General features: G+C 40.4%; 2 protein-coding genes and 2 long non-coding RNA genes across 4 annotated transcripts; 3 read left to right on the top strand and 1 right to left on the bottom strand.

The window, feature by feature from the left end:
• Positions 1–670, bottom strand: LOC146644455 (uncharacterized). The gene is made up of 3 exons (XR_014909264.1): positions 392–670; positions 262–313; positions 1–53 (listed from the first exon to the last, which is right to left on the bottom strand). It is a non-coding gene; the product is annotated as an uncharacterized LOC146644455 (long non-coding RNA).
• A 695-nt stretch (positions 671–1,365) lies between these two features.
• On the top strand, positions 1,366–8,195 carry LOC146644456 (uncharacterized). The gene is made up of 4 exons (XR_014909263.1): positions 1,366–1,530; positions 1,872–2,104; positions 7,942–8,050; positions 8,170–8,195. It is a non-coding gene; the product is annotated as an uncharacterized LOC146644456 (long non-coding RNA).
• Positions 2,111–3,175, top strand: LOC146644457 (uncharacterized). Its single transcript, XM_085396911.1, has one exon. It carries the CDS (start codon positions 2,204–2,206, stop codon positions 3,173–3,175), a length of 972 nt encoding a protein of 323 aa, XP_085253037.1. The 5' UTR covers positions 2,111–2,203.
• LOC146644458 (HMG domain-containing protein 3-like) lies at positions 3,542–7,846 on the top strand. Its single transcript, XM_085395883.1, has 15 exons — positions 3,542–3,743; positions 3,821–3,922; positions 4,008–4,198; positions 4,282–4,423; positions 4,508–5,158; positions 5,256–5,333; positions 5,465–5,640; positions 5,738–5,857; positions 5,932–5,979; positions 6,062–6,145; positions 6,255–6,320; positions 7,378–7,438; positions 7,536–7,586; positions 7,672–7,716; positions 7,801–7,846. The coding sequence occupies exons 1-12, from the start codon at positions 3,662–3,664 to the stop codon at positions 7,429–7,431; spliced, it is 1,794 nt and encodes a 597-aa protein (XP_085252009.1). The 5' UTR covers positions 3,542–3,661; the 3' UTR covers positions 7,432–7,438; positions 7,536–7,586; positions 7,672–7,716; positions 7,801–7,846.
• Positions 8,196–12,245: the final 4,050 nt, after the last annotated feature.

Genomic DNA, 12,245 nt, shown 5'->3' on the forward strand with positions numbered 1-12,245 from the left:
AAGGGTCTGGCTGCAGCCACTGTGGAGCTCCACACTAACCGGAAACACGTGACCTCCACAGTAGCCAGAAGCACGTGACCTCCACACTAACCGGAAACACGTGACCTCCACACTAACCGGAAACACGTGACCTCCACACTAACCGGAAACACGTGACCTCCACAGTAGCCGGAAGCACGTGACCTCCACAGTAGCCGGAAGCACGTGACCTCCACAGTAGCCGGAAGCACGTGACCTCCACAGTAGCCGGAAACACGTGACCTCCACACTAACCGGAAACACGTGACCTCCACAGTAGCCGGAAGCACGTGACCTCCACAGTAGCCGGAAGCACGTGACCTCCACAGTAGCCGGAAGCACGTGACCTCCACACTAACCGGAAACACGTGACCTCCACAGTAGCCGTAAACACGCATGGATACCGTGGAAGTCTTGCAAGTTGATCGCAAAGGTTGGTTAAGTCTTTCTTAAATAAATTTGCCGTTAGTGATTTCATAATTCTAGGAATCGTCTAGTTTTCTTACAATGATCATGTTGCCACTTTTTTTGCGTTACAACAACATTCCTCCTTATTTTAATGTTTTTTCATCGTGCTCCATGGCAGAGAAACACACAGATATGCTTTTTCCTGGGCCTGGTTTAAGTAAGAGAGCTGGATTAACGGCTTCTGTGGGCGAGAAGAAGCAAAAAACACATTTTGCATTAGAGTATGATTTATTGTTGGCGTCAGAGACGCGAAATAACGAATACTTCAATACTGTACTTAAGTAGAATTTTCTGGTATCTTTACTGCTGTACTTTTTTGTGCCTACTGTATACTTCTTTATACTTCTACTTCTCACATTGTAGCACGCGTATCTGTACTTTGTAATCCGTACATTTGTAAATCAGCCCCCCGCACGCGTGCTTTGGACGCAAGATTACTTCAAAATTTTGTACATAAATGATATTTTAGACCCTGTACTTCTTACTTCGACTTGACTAAAAAGTCGAGTCGGTGCTTTTTAAACAGAGGTATCTAAACTGTAGTAAGGAACGTGTGCACTTGTGACACCTTTGGTTAGCGTCAACACAGTAAATTTCGTCACAAACAGATTTATATATTTATCAATACTTCTATTCGTCATTCTATTCTGTACAGCTTTTTTATTGCCCAGATTTTAGTTAGCCCCTGTTCAATTGACTGTTATATGTCAATAGAAACATGTCTCACAAATTAAAGTGTCTTGTAAAATATTTGTGGGGTTTTTTCAAGGATTTTCTTCCCAAATCTATTACATGCCAACTGTAAATTGTTATTTCTGCTAAAACCTTAACTTAAATGTATATATGGTGTTTATCTGTTTCTCTCTCTGTTTTAGATGCACTTATCAATCTGAAATTCGGGCTTAAAGCCAGAATTGCAGGAATGCAACACGTGTTGCAGAGGACTCTTTCACTGCCCTCTGTGCCCCACTTTCAGCCCTACTGTCAGGGCAAAGATTGAGGAGCATCTAAGTGTGCATATAAAAAATGCTTTGCCTTTCAAAGGTATGTTTGTATTAAATATACTTTATAGTTATAAATATGCACTTTTTTAAGCACTTCTGCAGTATCTTTGTTGACTTAAAAGTTGCTGTTGATATTGTACAGTTCAGTTCATTCATCTGCAACAAAAATAGTGTTTTTATAAAATATATTTTTATTTAGTTTTCACCACTTTCCTAGACATAACTTTTGTGATCCATACCATTTAACTTTCATTATTGAGGGTTGGCTTGGATGTTTTTGTTAACATGTACAATCTGATTGTTAGACAAATTGATTGCATTCTATACAACTACATTTAAATTACGTCTGTTTGTTTGTTTGTTTGTTTTTTTCTCTTACAGATAAAATGATATGCCGGTGCAGGCTGCCTTGTAGGACAACAGGACACTTTCACTGCCCTGTCTGTAATCTTACAATCATACGGCGTGGGGATATGGCAAGGCATTTATTGTCTTGTTAGCATTCTTCAATACCAAGTCAGCCACCATTATCAGGACTGCTCCCCGCTGAACTCTCTGAGGAGACCCGTATTCCTCCGGCAGTACTCTTCGAGGAGCCCCGTCTCCCCCCCAAGGTTTTGTCTTTGGGATCTGAACCATTTTCTGAGTCTTTGTTAGAACATTCATATGCTCTACCCTCTGTGTTCAATAAAACTGCAGCTGATGGAAAGTCCATGAAAATGACATGCCCTCACTGTGGCCTTGCTCTTCGTACCAAAAACTACAAGGCTCACATGATGAGGAAGCACTCCAACCAATCAATAGATGTTTGCCTGGCCAGTCATCTGCAGTGTGTTTGTGTAGATGAAACTACAGGGTTATTTGCTGTGCAGAGAACTGGCCATGGGTTTTCTGTGCCAGTTCACGTTCAGAGGAAAACATGGGGGATGTCTCACAATATCAGATGTGAGCTGGAGGAATGTCAGCAATACCAGTTGCTGGCCCAGCGGAGCGGACTAGGCTTCAGTTTATGTGAGCACCTTCGCTCACTAGATTACTGCCGAGAAACTGTAAAGGAGGTTTTTCTTCAAGAGCACATCGTGATGGAAATGGTGGACCTTAAATTTTTTGGAGAGGCCAAAGCTGCTACATGCATAAAGAGACAGAAAGCTGCCCAGATGGCACATGCTCCACTTTGTGTGATTGTGGATTTTGGTGGATCCTCAACACAGATCTGTTTGTCTGTATTTGAGCCGGAAATACACAGTTTCTGCCGTCTTGGCAGAATATTTGTGACTTACAATGCTCTGAGGAACACCTGGCATTGTGCTTGTGCAAAGCCTCGAATATCATGTCCTCATAAAAACATAGCTAAATGGCATCTCTTCCAGACACAGAGAGACATCTTCAAATCAACTGTACCACTATCATCAGGCACCCCATCACAGATGACTCAGGAGAGTTCTTCCTTTGAGGACAATGCTGCCGTCGAAAGGAGTATACGCTATATTTTTAAAGAGAAAAAAATACCTGGATCTCTTCCAGAAAATATCATCTCACAGAAAATGGATCATCAGAAACAGCTCTTTCCATGTGAAACGTTGTGCCAGGTGTGCCCAGAGCACCCAAAACTTGATGAGGCTGTTCTAGTTACCAATAAAGCGAGGATTGTCAGCATGATGGGAGTGATTGAGAGTAAGTTTTAATGAATAAGATTAAACATCAGTGTGAAATAATTAGTTATAATTGTTCCTATACTAATGTTTTGACATTAATGTGATTTGTCTTTAACAGATGTTTCAACACACCATAGATCGTGTCCTCGGTGCCACATGGTCTACAGGTACCAGGAGTGGACAGATGGGCTTCACAACTTTGACAACCATGTTGTTTTGTCTCTTGAACTTTGCCTTTTTTTGAGAGAAAATCTGCAGGTGAGGATCACAAAAATAAAATATACTCATCTGAAGATTGCTTTAAAAATGTGTTTGTGTCATTATGATATTTTGGTGCCCAAATTTAAATATCTGTGTAATCATAGTCTTCTTCACCCTATTGTCATATTACAGAACCATGTATCTGCTTCAAGGGTCATTGACTCATTGGAGGGCTTAAGAAGAGTGAAGTTTCCTTCTCGGGATACCATTTTCCATGCTTATTGCCATTTTGAGGCTTTGACTGACGCAGAATACATGTACTCCTGCATAAACTGTGGGTTTCACCCCCCTGTGGTAGTTATGGACTTACACAGAAAAGGGGTGTTCAAGTTAGCAGGTAAGTTTAATGTACATTTGTGTATATAGTTCATTGTGTACATTATGTGCATGTTTTTATGAGTCAATTTATTATAGTGAGTGACCTCAAAGCCCCGGAAGACTTCAATGGTGAACATGACATTGAAGGTTTTTGGAACTCTATTCACCTGGAAATGATAAGCCGTGGGTTTTTTCCAAGTGAGTGATGGCAAAAACTTTTTGAAAGTCATTCAGTGTTTTAAAGTAATTTAGATTGTAATTAAAAACATGCCATTTTCTGTAGGCGGTGTGAAGAATCCATTTTCCGTTCCACCAAGTTACACGCACTGGGCACCATGGATCGGGAGTGAAACTCGAACAAGTGACATTGTGCTTAACACAGAGTTTAAAAAAGTAGGAACAAGCTCTTCACATGAAGCAAAGCTTAGCAGTGTCACAGAAGACCGTCTGTTGGATGAACTTGCCAAACAAAAGGTAACATTGCTTTGAAGTTTTCAGAATATGTGACATAAAGTTCTGGGGTTGTTCCATTTACAGTTTTCCCTAATTGCTGTCAGGTTGGAGTGGTAAGAAAATTGTGTAAAGCATGCAACATCGACTCCAAAGGCTCCCGCTTTGATCTCATCACCAGACTGAGGGAGAAGATGAAGAGCAGGCAGACATATGATAAGGTCTTTCAAAGCATATGGGGTGCCTCTGGTAAGCATCACTTAGCGATTATTAGAAGTAGCATTAAAAAATGTAATTACAATTACAAACAACTTTTTAAATCTTTGCTTGCAGGAGGATGGTCTGTAATACTATGTCCACATGGCATTGTATACAGTGTTAAATTTAATCTTCGTGCTGAAAGTCCCCGGGATTTTGCTGACCTTCTCCTGTCCTGGAAGCACATGCCAAACGTCTGTGTTTACGATTTTGCGAGGGGTTTGGCAGCACACACCAATTTGCGGGTTCCTGATAAACTGCCATTTCATCCACATGAAGGTCGACTTGCTGAGCCCACTGAGGAAAATGTCAAGGCTGCACAGGATGGAAGCCTGAAAGTGAATCTTCCATGGCTACATGAAAGGATGGATAGTGTAAATGAAAATCCTCATCCTGTCACTGGATCATCTGACCATTATGTCCTGTATGACAGATTTCATGAGGGAAATACAAAAGATCCCAAGGACATATTACGCAGAATTCAACTTGTCCCGGAGCTGAAAGGCTGGCTGAACAGTCAAGTTGTTGAACAGTTCTTTGCAAACATGAGGAAAAGCAATTACTTTTTAAGTAATATGAGTCCATCCACACATGTGTTTCTGATGAGAAATATAAATCATCATTATAACACTGTCACCAACAAGAAACTTCTGGAGAGGCAGCTAAGACATGGTCGACTTGGAAAGATCAATATCTCATTGTCGGCACTGGGTCAAGCTGTCGTAGGTAAGTACATGCATTGTGTCATGACCAGAACGCTACCATTGTTTACATGTTAGGTTTGTTCCTATCTGTGTGTATATTCTTTTCTTTGTGTACCTAGCCCCACTGGTGTGCAATAACCCCAGAGAAATCACAGAAACGGTGTTGAACCCAGCACCTTCAGCGTCTGGTGACACTGGTAAAATTTCTTATTTTGAATAGTGATTCTCATATATAGGTGAAATAATAATCTTGCATTCATTATCTTGTTGTAGTTGATGGCTCATAAAAGAATTTGTTACATGCTGTTTCAAATGAATTTCCTTATAGAAATCCCTATAGAACCTCAGGAAAGAGTTGACAACAAGAAAGCCAATAGAAGGTCAACAGATGCAACTTTTCCTGACCTGTGTGGACCACCGTGCGAAGCTCTGACAAAGCCTGAGAACATTTTGGCCAGCCGTTCATCATGGTGTTTTGTACCGCACCCTGGCCAACAACAGCTTGTATGTTAAAGTTTTCAGATGTCGCAAAGTGCAACTTTTAGTGCTTATCTGATTTGGTCATCCACAGTCTATGACACCTATCTGTTTTTTTTTTTAGCTCAACTATGTTCTGGACATCAGCAGACCCAAAGATGAGCTGATTGTTGAAACGTCTTCTGGATGCCTCACGCGGGCAGAATTTTGGACACTGCGTTTAAACAAAGAAATGGAATCGACTGTAAGTATTTTTTTTCTACGAATATGAAAAAATAAAGTGTACATTCATTGTTATCATGACTTTTTCTGTTTCAGATTGGAAATGGCTGTTTCGAGCTTATCACTAAAATTGTTCAGTCAAAGGTACTGTATGTTGTATATGATGATTGTCAAGCTTTAATTGAAAGAGTTGTTGTTTTAAATGTTTTTTTTTTTAACATTCTAGGGGATAAGCATTTACATAGAAAATCTGTATGTCACCCGGACTTGGCTTGCACCCTATGGCTGTGATCCACTGCAGTCCTTTCCTGTAAGTGTACCGTCCTTTAAAGAAACAAGCAAGTAATCAAAATGATTTTTTTTTATAACTTTGGTGCGAGTTCATATACAGGATACTTAAAAATACAATTCTGTTTCAGACTGATGCTCAGAGGATGGACATCATAGTTCTCCCTCTCTGGACACCTGGTCATTTCCAGTTGTGTGTAAGTCTTGTTTTTTGACACGTACAAACTGTTAGAATTTTGCTATGTGTCTGAGATGTATTCAAGCTTTTATGACGCAGTTTCAAAAGTCTTTGATTGTGATCGCTTGCAATGACATTGTTTTCAGGTTTGAAGTCATGGCTAACTGTCTTTTAGGTACTGAAGCCACCTAAAAGAGAAATCCTCTTTCTTGACCCATTATACACCAAGGCAGGATTTGGTGGCCAACAATATGTTTCACTTTTGAGGTCACATTTTTATAAGCATTTTTGGTTTGTTCCGGAGTTTTCAGGAACCTGTTCAGTGTTCCAGGTTAAGTGCATCCCAGATCATGTTCTGCTGATCTTGAGTGTTCACACATACAGTACACTCACATGCTTTTTCTATAAACTATATCAGCAAGTTTCTGTGTGGAGTTTGCATGTTCTCCCCGTGTCTGCGTGGGTTCCCTCCGGGTACTCCGGCTTCCTCCCACCGTCCAAAGACATGCAGCTTGTGGGGATAGGTTAATTGGATAATCCAAATTGCCACTAGGTGTAACTGTGTGAATGAATGTGAGTGCGAATGGTTGTCTGTCCCTGTGTGTTAGCCCTGCGACAGACTGGCGACCTGTCCAGTCTGTCGCCCTATGACAGCTGGGATAGGCTCCAGCGCCCCCCGTGACCCTGAAAAGGATAAGCGGAAGCGAATGGATGGATGGATATATCAGCATGATGCTTCAACATTTTATTCTCATCTTCAAATTATGATCAAGTCAGTGATACTGTCTTTAGATGAGTTTCAGACATAAATAGGGTCTTCCAGTGTTCTATTTTTAACATAAAACACCATTAAAAATGAGTTTATAAAATATGCCAACCTTAACTTAAAGCTGTTAATGCTTTATTTTGACCAACTGTGAGCATGTGACTGTACTTTTTCATTTTGTTATGCTGTTTTTTTGAGGTCATGTTCCTAAGGCCTGTAGTTACAGTTGGTGCTATTAGCAATAAACATTTCACACCCATCATGATGACATCTGTTAACTTGTGAATGTAACTGTCTTTAAAACAAAAAGGAATCTTGCAGTGAAGATCATTCCCGGGCAGTGGTCAGAAAAAAAGAGCTTTGACTTGAAGGTATGTGCTAGTTTAAGTGTATGGTGAATAATATGAATTGCACTAGTCTTCTTTTAAGGGATTTTATTAACGAGCCTTTATTTTCAATGTAATACAGGGTTTTCCAAGCCAAGACTATGGAGTTGACTGTGGGATCTTCATGCTGATGGTAATTTTTCTCTTCTCTTCTTGAGATTCAGAAGCTAATTTAAGCTTGTAAAAAAAATGACATTTTCATTTTTTCTTCCAAATAGTCTGCTCTGTACGTGGCACTGGATGCTTCATTTGACTATACTATAGTAAGTATTCTATTTACTTTCACAGCAATGGAGTCTTGAATCTTTTGAAAGTTGTTAAATATGTTTCATATTAATATTTTACAGTCAGACATGCCCTACTTGCGTAAATGGTGGTGCTTGCTGTTGATGGAGAACTTTGATCTCAGGAGGTATTTATATTTTGACTTCTGTTCTATGTCGTGTCAAAGTTTACACACCTTAACAATATCAACATTTTCTGTTAAGCTCTGGCAAGCTATTTGCACACTGGAGAGAGGAAGCCAAAGCTGTGCTTGAAGGACAACACGTGCCCATTTTCAGACTGAAAAAGCGCAAGTTCCAGGAAGTCGGTCAGGTCAGTATTCACTTTAACCAGTAGTGTAATTACATGGTTAGTGACATTTGAATAACTGTTAAAAAACTGTTCTGCAACAGAGAAATAACTATGTTTTTATCCCCGTTTGCCTGACACAGGAGCCAGCAGTTGTTGAAGATCTGCGTCCTGCTGTGCAATGGGTTGTCCAAAATAAGGCACTTTTCCGTGGACACGTAACAATGCCCAAATATGTGTCCTTAAATCAAGGGGACCAGCAGAGGGTCTTAAGAGACATGTCAGAGGAAGAAGACACCGGAGCAAGGGGCTTGTTCCTCTTTGTTTTTCAGTTTGCAGAGGACATGGAGCTCTTTTTGAATGCATGTGCTGATGAGCAGGGACTAAGGGTCAGTGCTATGTTTGACATGTGATGGACAAATGAAGGCACTGGCTGTGTTTGTTTGTTTGTTTGTTTAATATGTTGTTGTTGTTGTTTTTTTGCGTAGTACAAAATTCCAATTAAACTTATTTCAAAATGTTGTTCACTTGATTCTGTGTCCATACTTATAATAAAGGATTACAGTGTAACAGCATTAAATGTAAATGTAACAGCATTTTTTTAAACTTGTATTTTCAAAATAAAAAGCTTATTGTTGATATTAACAGTAAAGAATTGTAATCAATAATATTTATATACATTTTAAACATTAACACTCTGGGCTCTATCCTGGCCATTTGTGGACACTCCACTTGTTCTTTTTTTTGACTACTGCGCTGCAGTGGACCAAAACAATGACACGGGTTTGATCTTAAGGATCTAATAGTTGTGTGTGTTGTGCATGACATTGCCACACAAATATGTATTTGCAAGATAGAGTAGAATAAATTATGACGCATGAAATATTACATAGGCTGCAGGGAATTTCTGTTGATACAGACTATTGAGCTTTGAGTTTCCCAGTCAAACTTAGCTTTGAAGCACCTGCTAAAAACACTTTTACTCTTGTACATTTCATAACAAGACACCATAGCCAAAATATTAACAAAATATGTATTATTAAAAATTTAAAAGCTGCAGCACATACAGCAACAAACACCGTTATTAAATGTGTCCTGGAGTTTATGCAGGTGCAGAAAGTGCTGCTGCTGTAAGTCAGCCTAACAGCTTCCAGATCACTTATTTTTCTGGAAAGATGGTAGGAAGGGCATCACTGCTCATTTCTACAGTCTCCCAGATCTTGGAATACAATCCCTTTGTACCATGAAACCACTTCGCAGTACTAGGAGTCCACTAAAACCTATAAAGAGAGTGATCCTGGAAGAAATGGGGCACACACTAGTGACCTCAACAATTGCAAGACAGCCTTTTCCCCGATGCTCAGATGGGGAAAAAAAAGGAAGTTTCATGAAAACATTAGGACTTTATCACCGTTTTATCTTCAAAGTTAATGGTAATATATAACCTAACTGGCTATAAAGAGTAAAAAATTTATATACAATTTTGATTTTGATGAAAAGGACTGGTGCTATTTTAAAGAGTCACGTCGGTAAAAGTAGATAAATGTTTTAAGAAATATACATTTTATAGCATTTTGTGAACATACACAAAAAGTGGCCATTTTTGTCAACATAACAAGCTGAGAGAGAGTTTTATATTTTTGGCTCTCCTTGAACAAAAATAATAGTGCATAATAATCAATGTTTATGTTAATCAATTAAATGTCCCAGACTCTACTATTACTAATACAGCAGCCCCTCGTTTATCGCTGGTGTTACGTTCAAAAAATAACCCGCGGTAGGTGAAATCCATGAAGTAGCCAACTTTATTTTTTACAATTATTATAGATGTTAAGACTGTAAAACCCCTCACTACATGCTTTATACACTTTTCTCAGACAGGCATGAACATTTTCACACTTTTCTCTTTTGTTTAAACACTCTTAGAGTTCAAACCTTCGTAGAAACATAAGTCCAGTGCAAAACGTTTCGTCGGCATTGTTGTGTTTGTTTGGGAGAAAACTTACAAACATACAGTACAGCACTTCAGAGTTACACTGCTATGTAAATTCGACAAGCTAAACGCATTCTGTACTGTACAGCAGGAGTCCCCAAGCTTTTTGCACCACAGACCACTTTAATGTCAGACAATATTTTCAGGGAACGAGCTTTAAGGTGTCGCGGATAAATACAACAAAAGAATAAAAAAAAGAAACTGTGGTATTTTGTAAATATAATAATAAACGTGACTTGAGCTGTACGCCAACAACAATGACAGTGACATTCTCCTCTCTGCTTTTTTTTTTTTTTTTTCCATTTGATTCACCTTTTATTGTTTATTTTATTTTCACTTACTGAATATGGGACAGACTTGACTGGGGGAAAGAAGGGGAGAAAGAAAGAGGGAAAGAGAAACAGCTGAGAAGAGGGACGGGGGAGAAGGGCAAAAACCAAAAACCAACAGAATGAGCAGAAAAAGAAAAAAAAGAAGAAAAAGAAAAAAAAAGAGCATATATCAGTCACCTGGGTCACCTGCTGAGAAAGAAAAAAGAAAACAAGCAGAAGAGAACAAGAGTAATAGAATAAACAACATCACAATGATATATGGGAATATGACAGTAAATACTAAATATTAAACATTATTGTGCAGCACATAAGATCAACAGAACACAGTGTGCTTTGAGGTAGGAGCCAAAAAGGGTGTAGTTTGTGGGTGTGATCACCCGTGTGTACACCTGTGAGCATGGACGCGCTTGTTTTTTGTTTTTTAAAAGGTTCCTTCATGTAATGATCTGCTAGAGGGTGTGGGGGGGCCACAGCCCCGTCCTCCAGGGCATGAAGCAGGTATGGAGGAGATCAAAACTCCAGACATCCAGACCCCCAGAACACAAGAGACCAAGGAAGACCAACAGAGGGGCAGCTGCGCCACTGTCCCAGAAAGAGCTGAGGAGAGTCCCAGATGAGGGCTCACTCAGCAGCCGCGGAGCAGAAGCCAGGGGGAGTTGCAGTGACGCGCCCGTGAGCTCCGCCGGCAGCCAGCCGTGCCTGAGTGACCGAGCCCCAGGCCGAGAGGCCGGGGGCACCCCACCTCCAAAGTGGCCCGAGCGAGCCCCAGGCTCCAGGCCCCGATAAGCGGCCGCCAAGGAGTGAGCCGGTGTGTAACTGGACGCCCATCCCCGGACACAAAGAACCACCAACGCACCGATGTCTGAGGGAGTCCGCCACACTGCTTTTTAATGCTCTCTGGTCGCTATGGTAACGCGTAAATAGTTCTTTCAAAATAAGACACACAACTACAACCATACATTTCACACCGGAGGATCAACTCTCGCGGAACGGTACCAAAAGACTCACGGACCGGGACCGGTCCGTGGGCCTATTAGGGACCGCTCCAGTACAGGAGACACTGGACTAGATTGATTGACAATGGTCTACAGCAATCAGAACGCACAACGCGATGTACTGTAAAAAAAAAACATAAATGTGTCACTTTTGGCCACGAATAATTTAGGGGATGGTGAATTTTTTTTTGAACAAACCCAGAGTGTTAAAAACCCCCACTTAAAACCATTTTTATTTCTCAGCAGCATCAATAGTAACAAAACGCAATTTAGTTTTCGCTGTCAAAGTCGATTTAACTGAAGTTACGTGTTTCCGGTTACTGTGGAGGTCACGTGTTTCCGGTTCCGGTTACTGTGGGGGTCACGTGTTTCCGGTTCCGGTTACTGTGGAGGTCACGTGTTTCCGGTTACTGTGGAGCTCCACAGTGGCTGCAGCCAGGTCCTCTTGCCTTTAAGGCTGCAGACCCCAAATCCGGTCATTGGTACTTCCTGGCTTGTGTAGTTACTAGATAACAAAAGCTCAACACTGCCCCTAGCGTCCTGGAGCACTTCCGTTGTGTTTTGGATTTTGCACGTGTTTTGTATTTTGCACGTGTTTTGGATTTTGTACGTGTTTTGTATTTTGTACGTGTTTTGGATTTTGTATGTTTTGGAGTTTGCACGTGTTTTGAATTTTGTACGTGTTTTGTATTTTGCACGTGTCTTGGTGTTTGCATGTGTTTTGTATTTTGTACGTGTTTTGGATTTTGTATGTTTTGGAGTTTGCACGTGTTTTGTATTTTGCACGTGTCTTGGTGTTTGCATGTGTTTTGGATTTTGTACGTGTTTTGTATTTTGCATGTGTTTTGGATTTTGTATGTTTTGGAGTTTGCACGTGTTTTGTATTTTGCACGTGTTTT

This window comes from Rhamphochromis longiceps, linkage group LG22 (assembly GCF_057381845.1).
Source record: "Rhamphochromis longiceps isolate RC_006_pf linkage group LG22, R_longiceps_female_GT1.1, whole genome shotgun sequence".
Lineage (NCBI taxonomy): Eukaryota > Metazoa > Chordata > Actinopteri > Cichliformes > Cichlidae > Rhamphochromis > Rhamphochromis longiceps.

Coding starts and splice junctions, on each gene's coding strand:
- LOC146644457 (XM_085396911.1), top strand. CDS start 2,204: ATGAAAATGACATGCCCTCACTGTGGCCTTGCTCTTCGTACCAAAAAC.
- LOC146644458 (XM_085395883.1), top strand. CDS start 3,662: ATGTACTCCTGCATAAACTGTGGGTTTCACCCCCCTGTGGTAGTTATG. Junction 5,334..5,464: donor TTCAGCGTCTGGTGACACTG/GTAAAATTTCTT, acceptor ATTTCCTTATAG/AAATCCCTATAGAACCTCAG. Junction 6,321..7,377: donor CTGGTCATTTCCAGTTGTGT/GTAAGTCTTGTT, acceptor TAAAACAAAAAG/GAATCTTGCAGTGAAGATCA.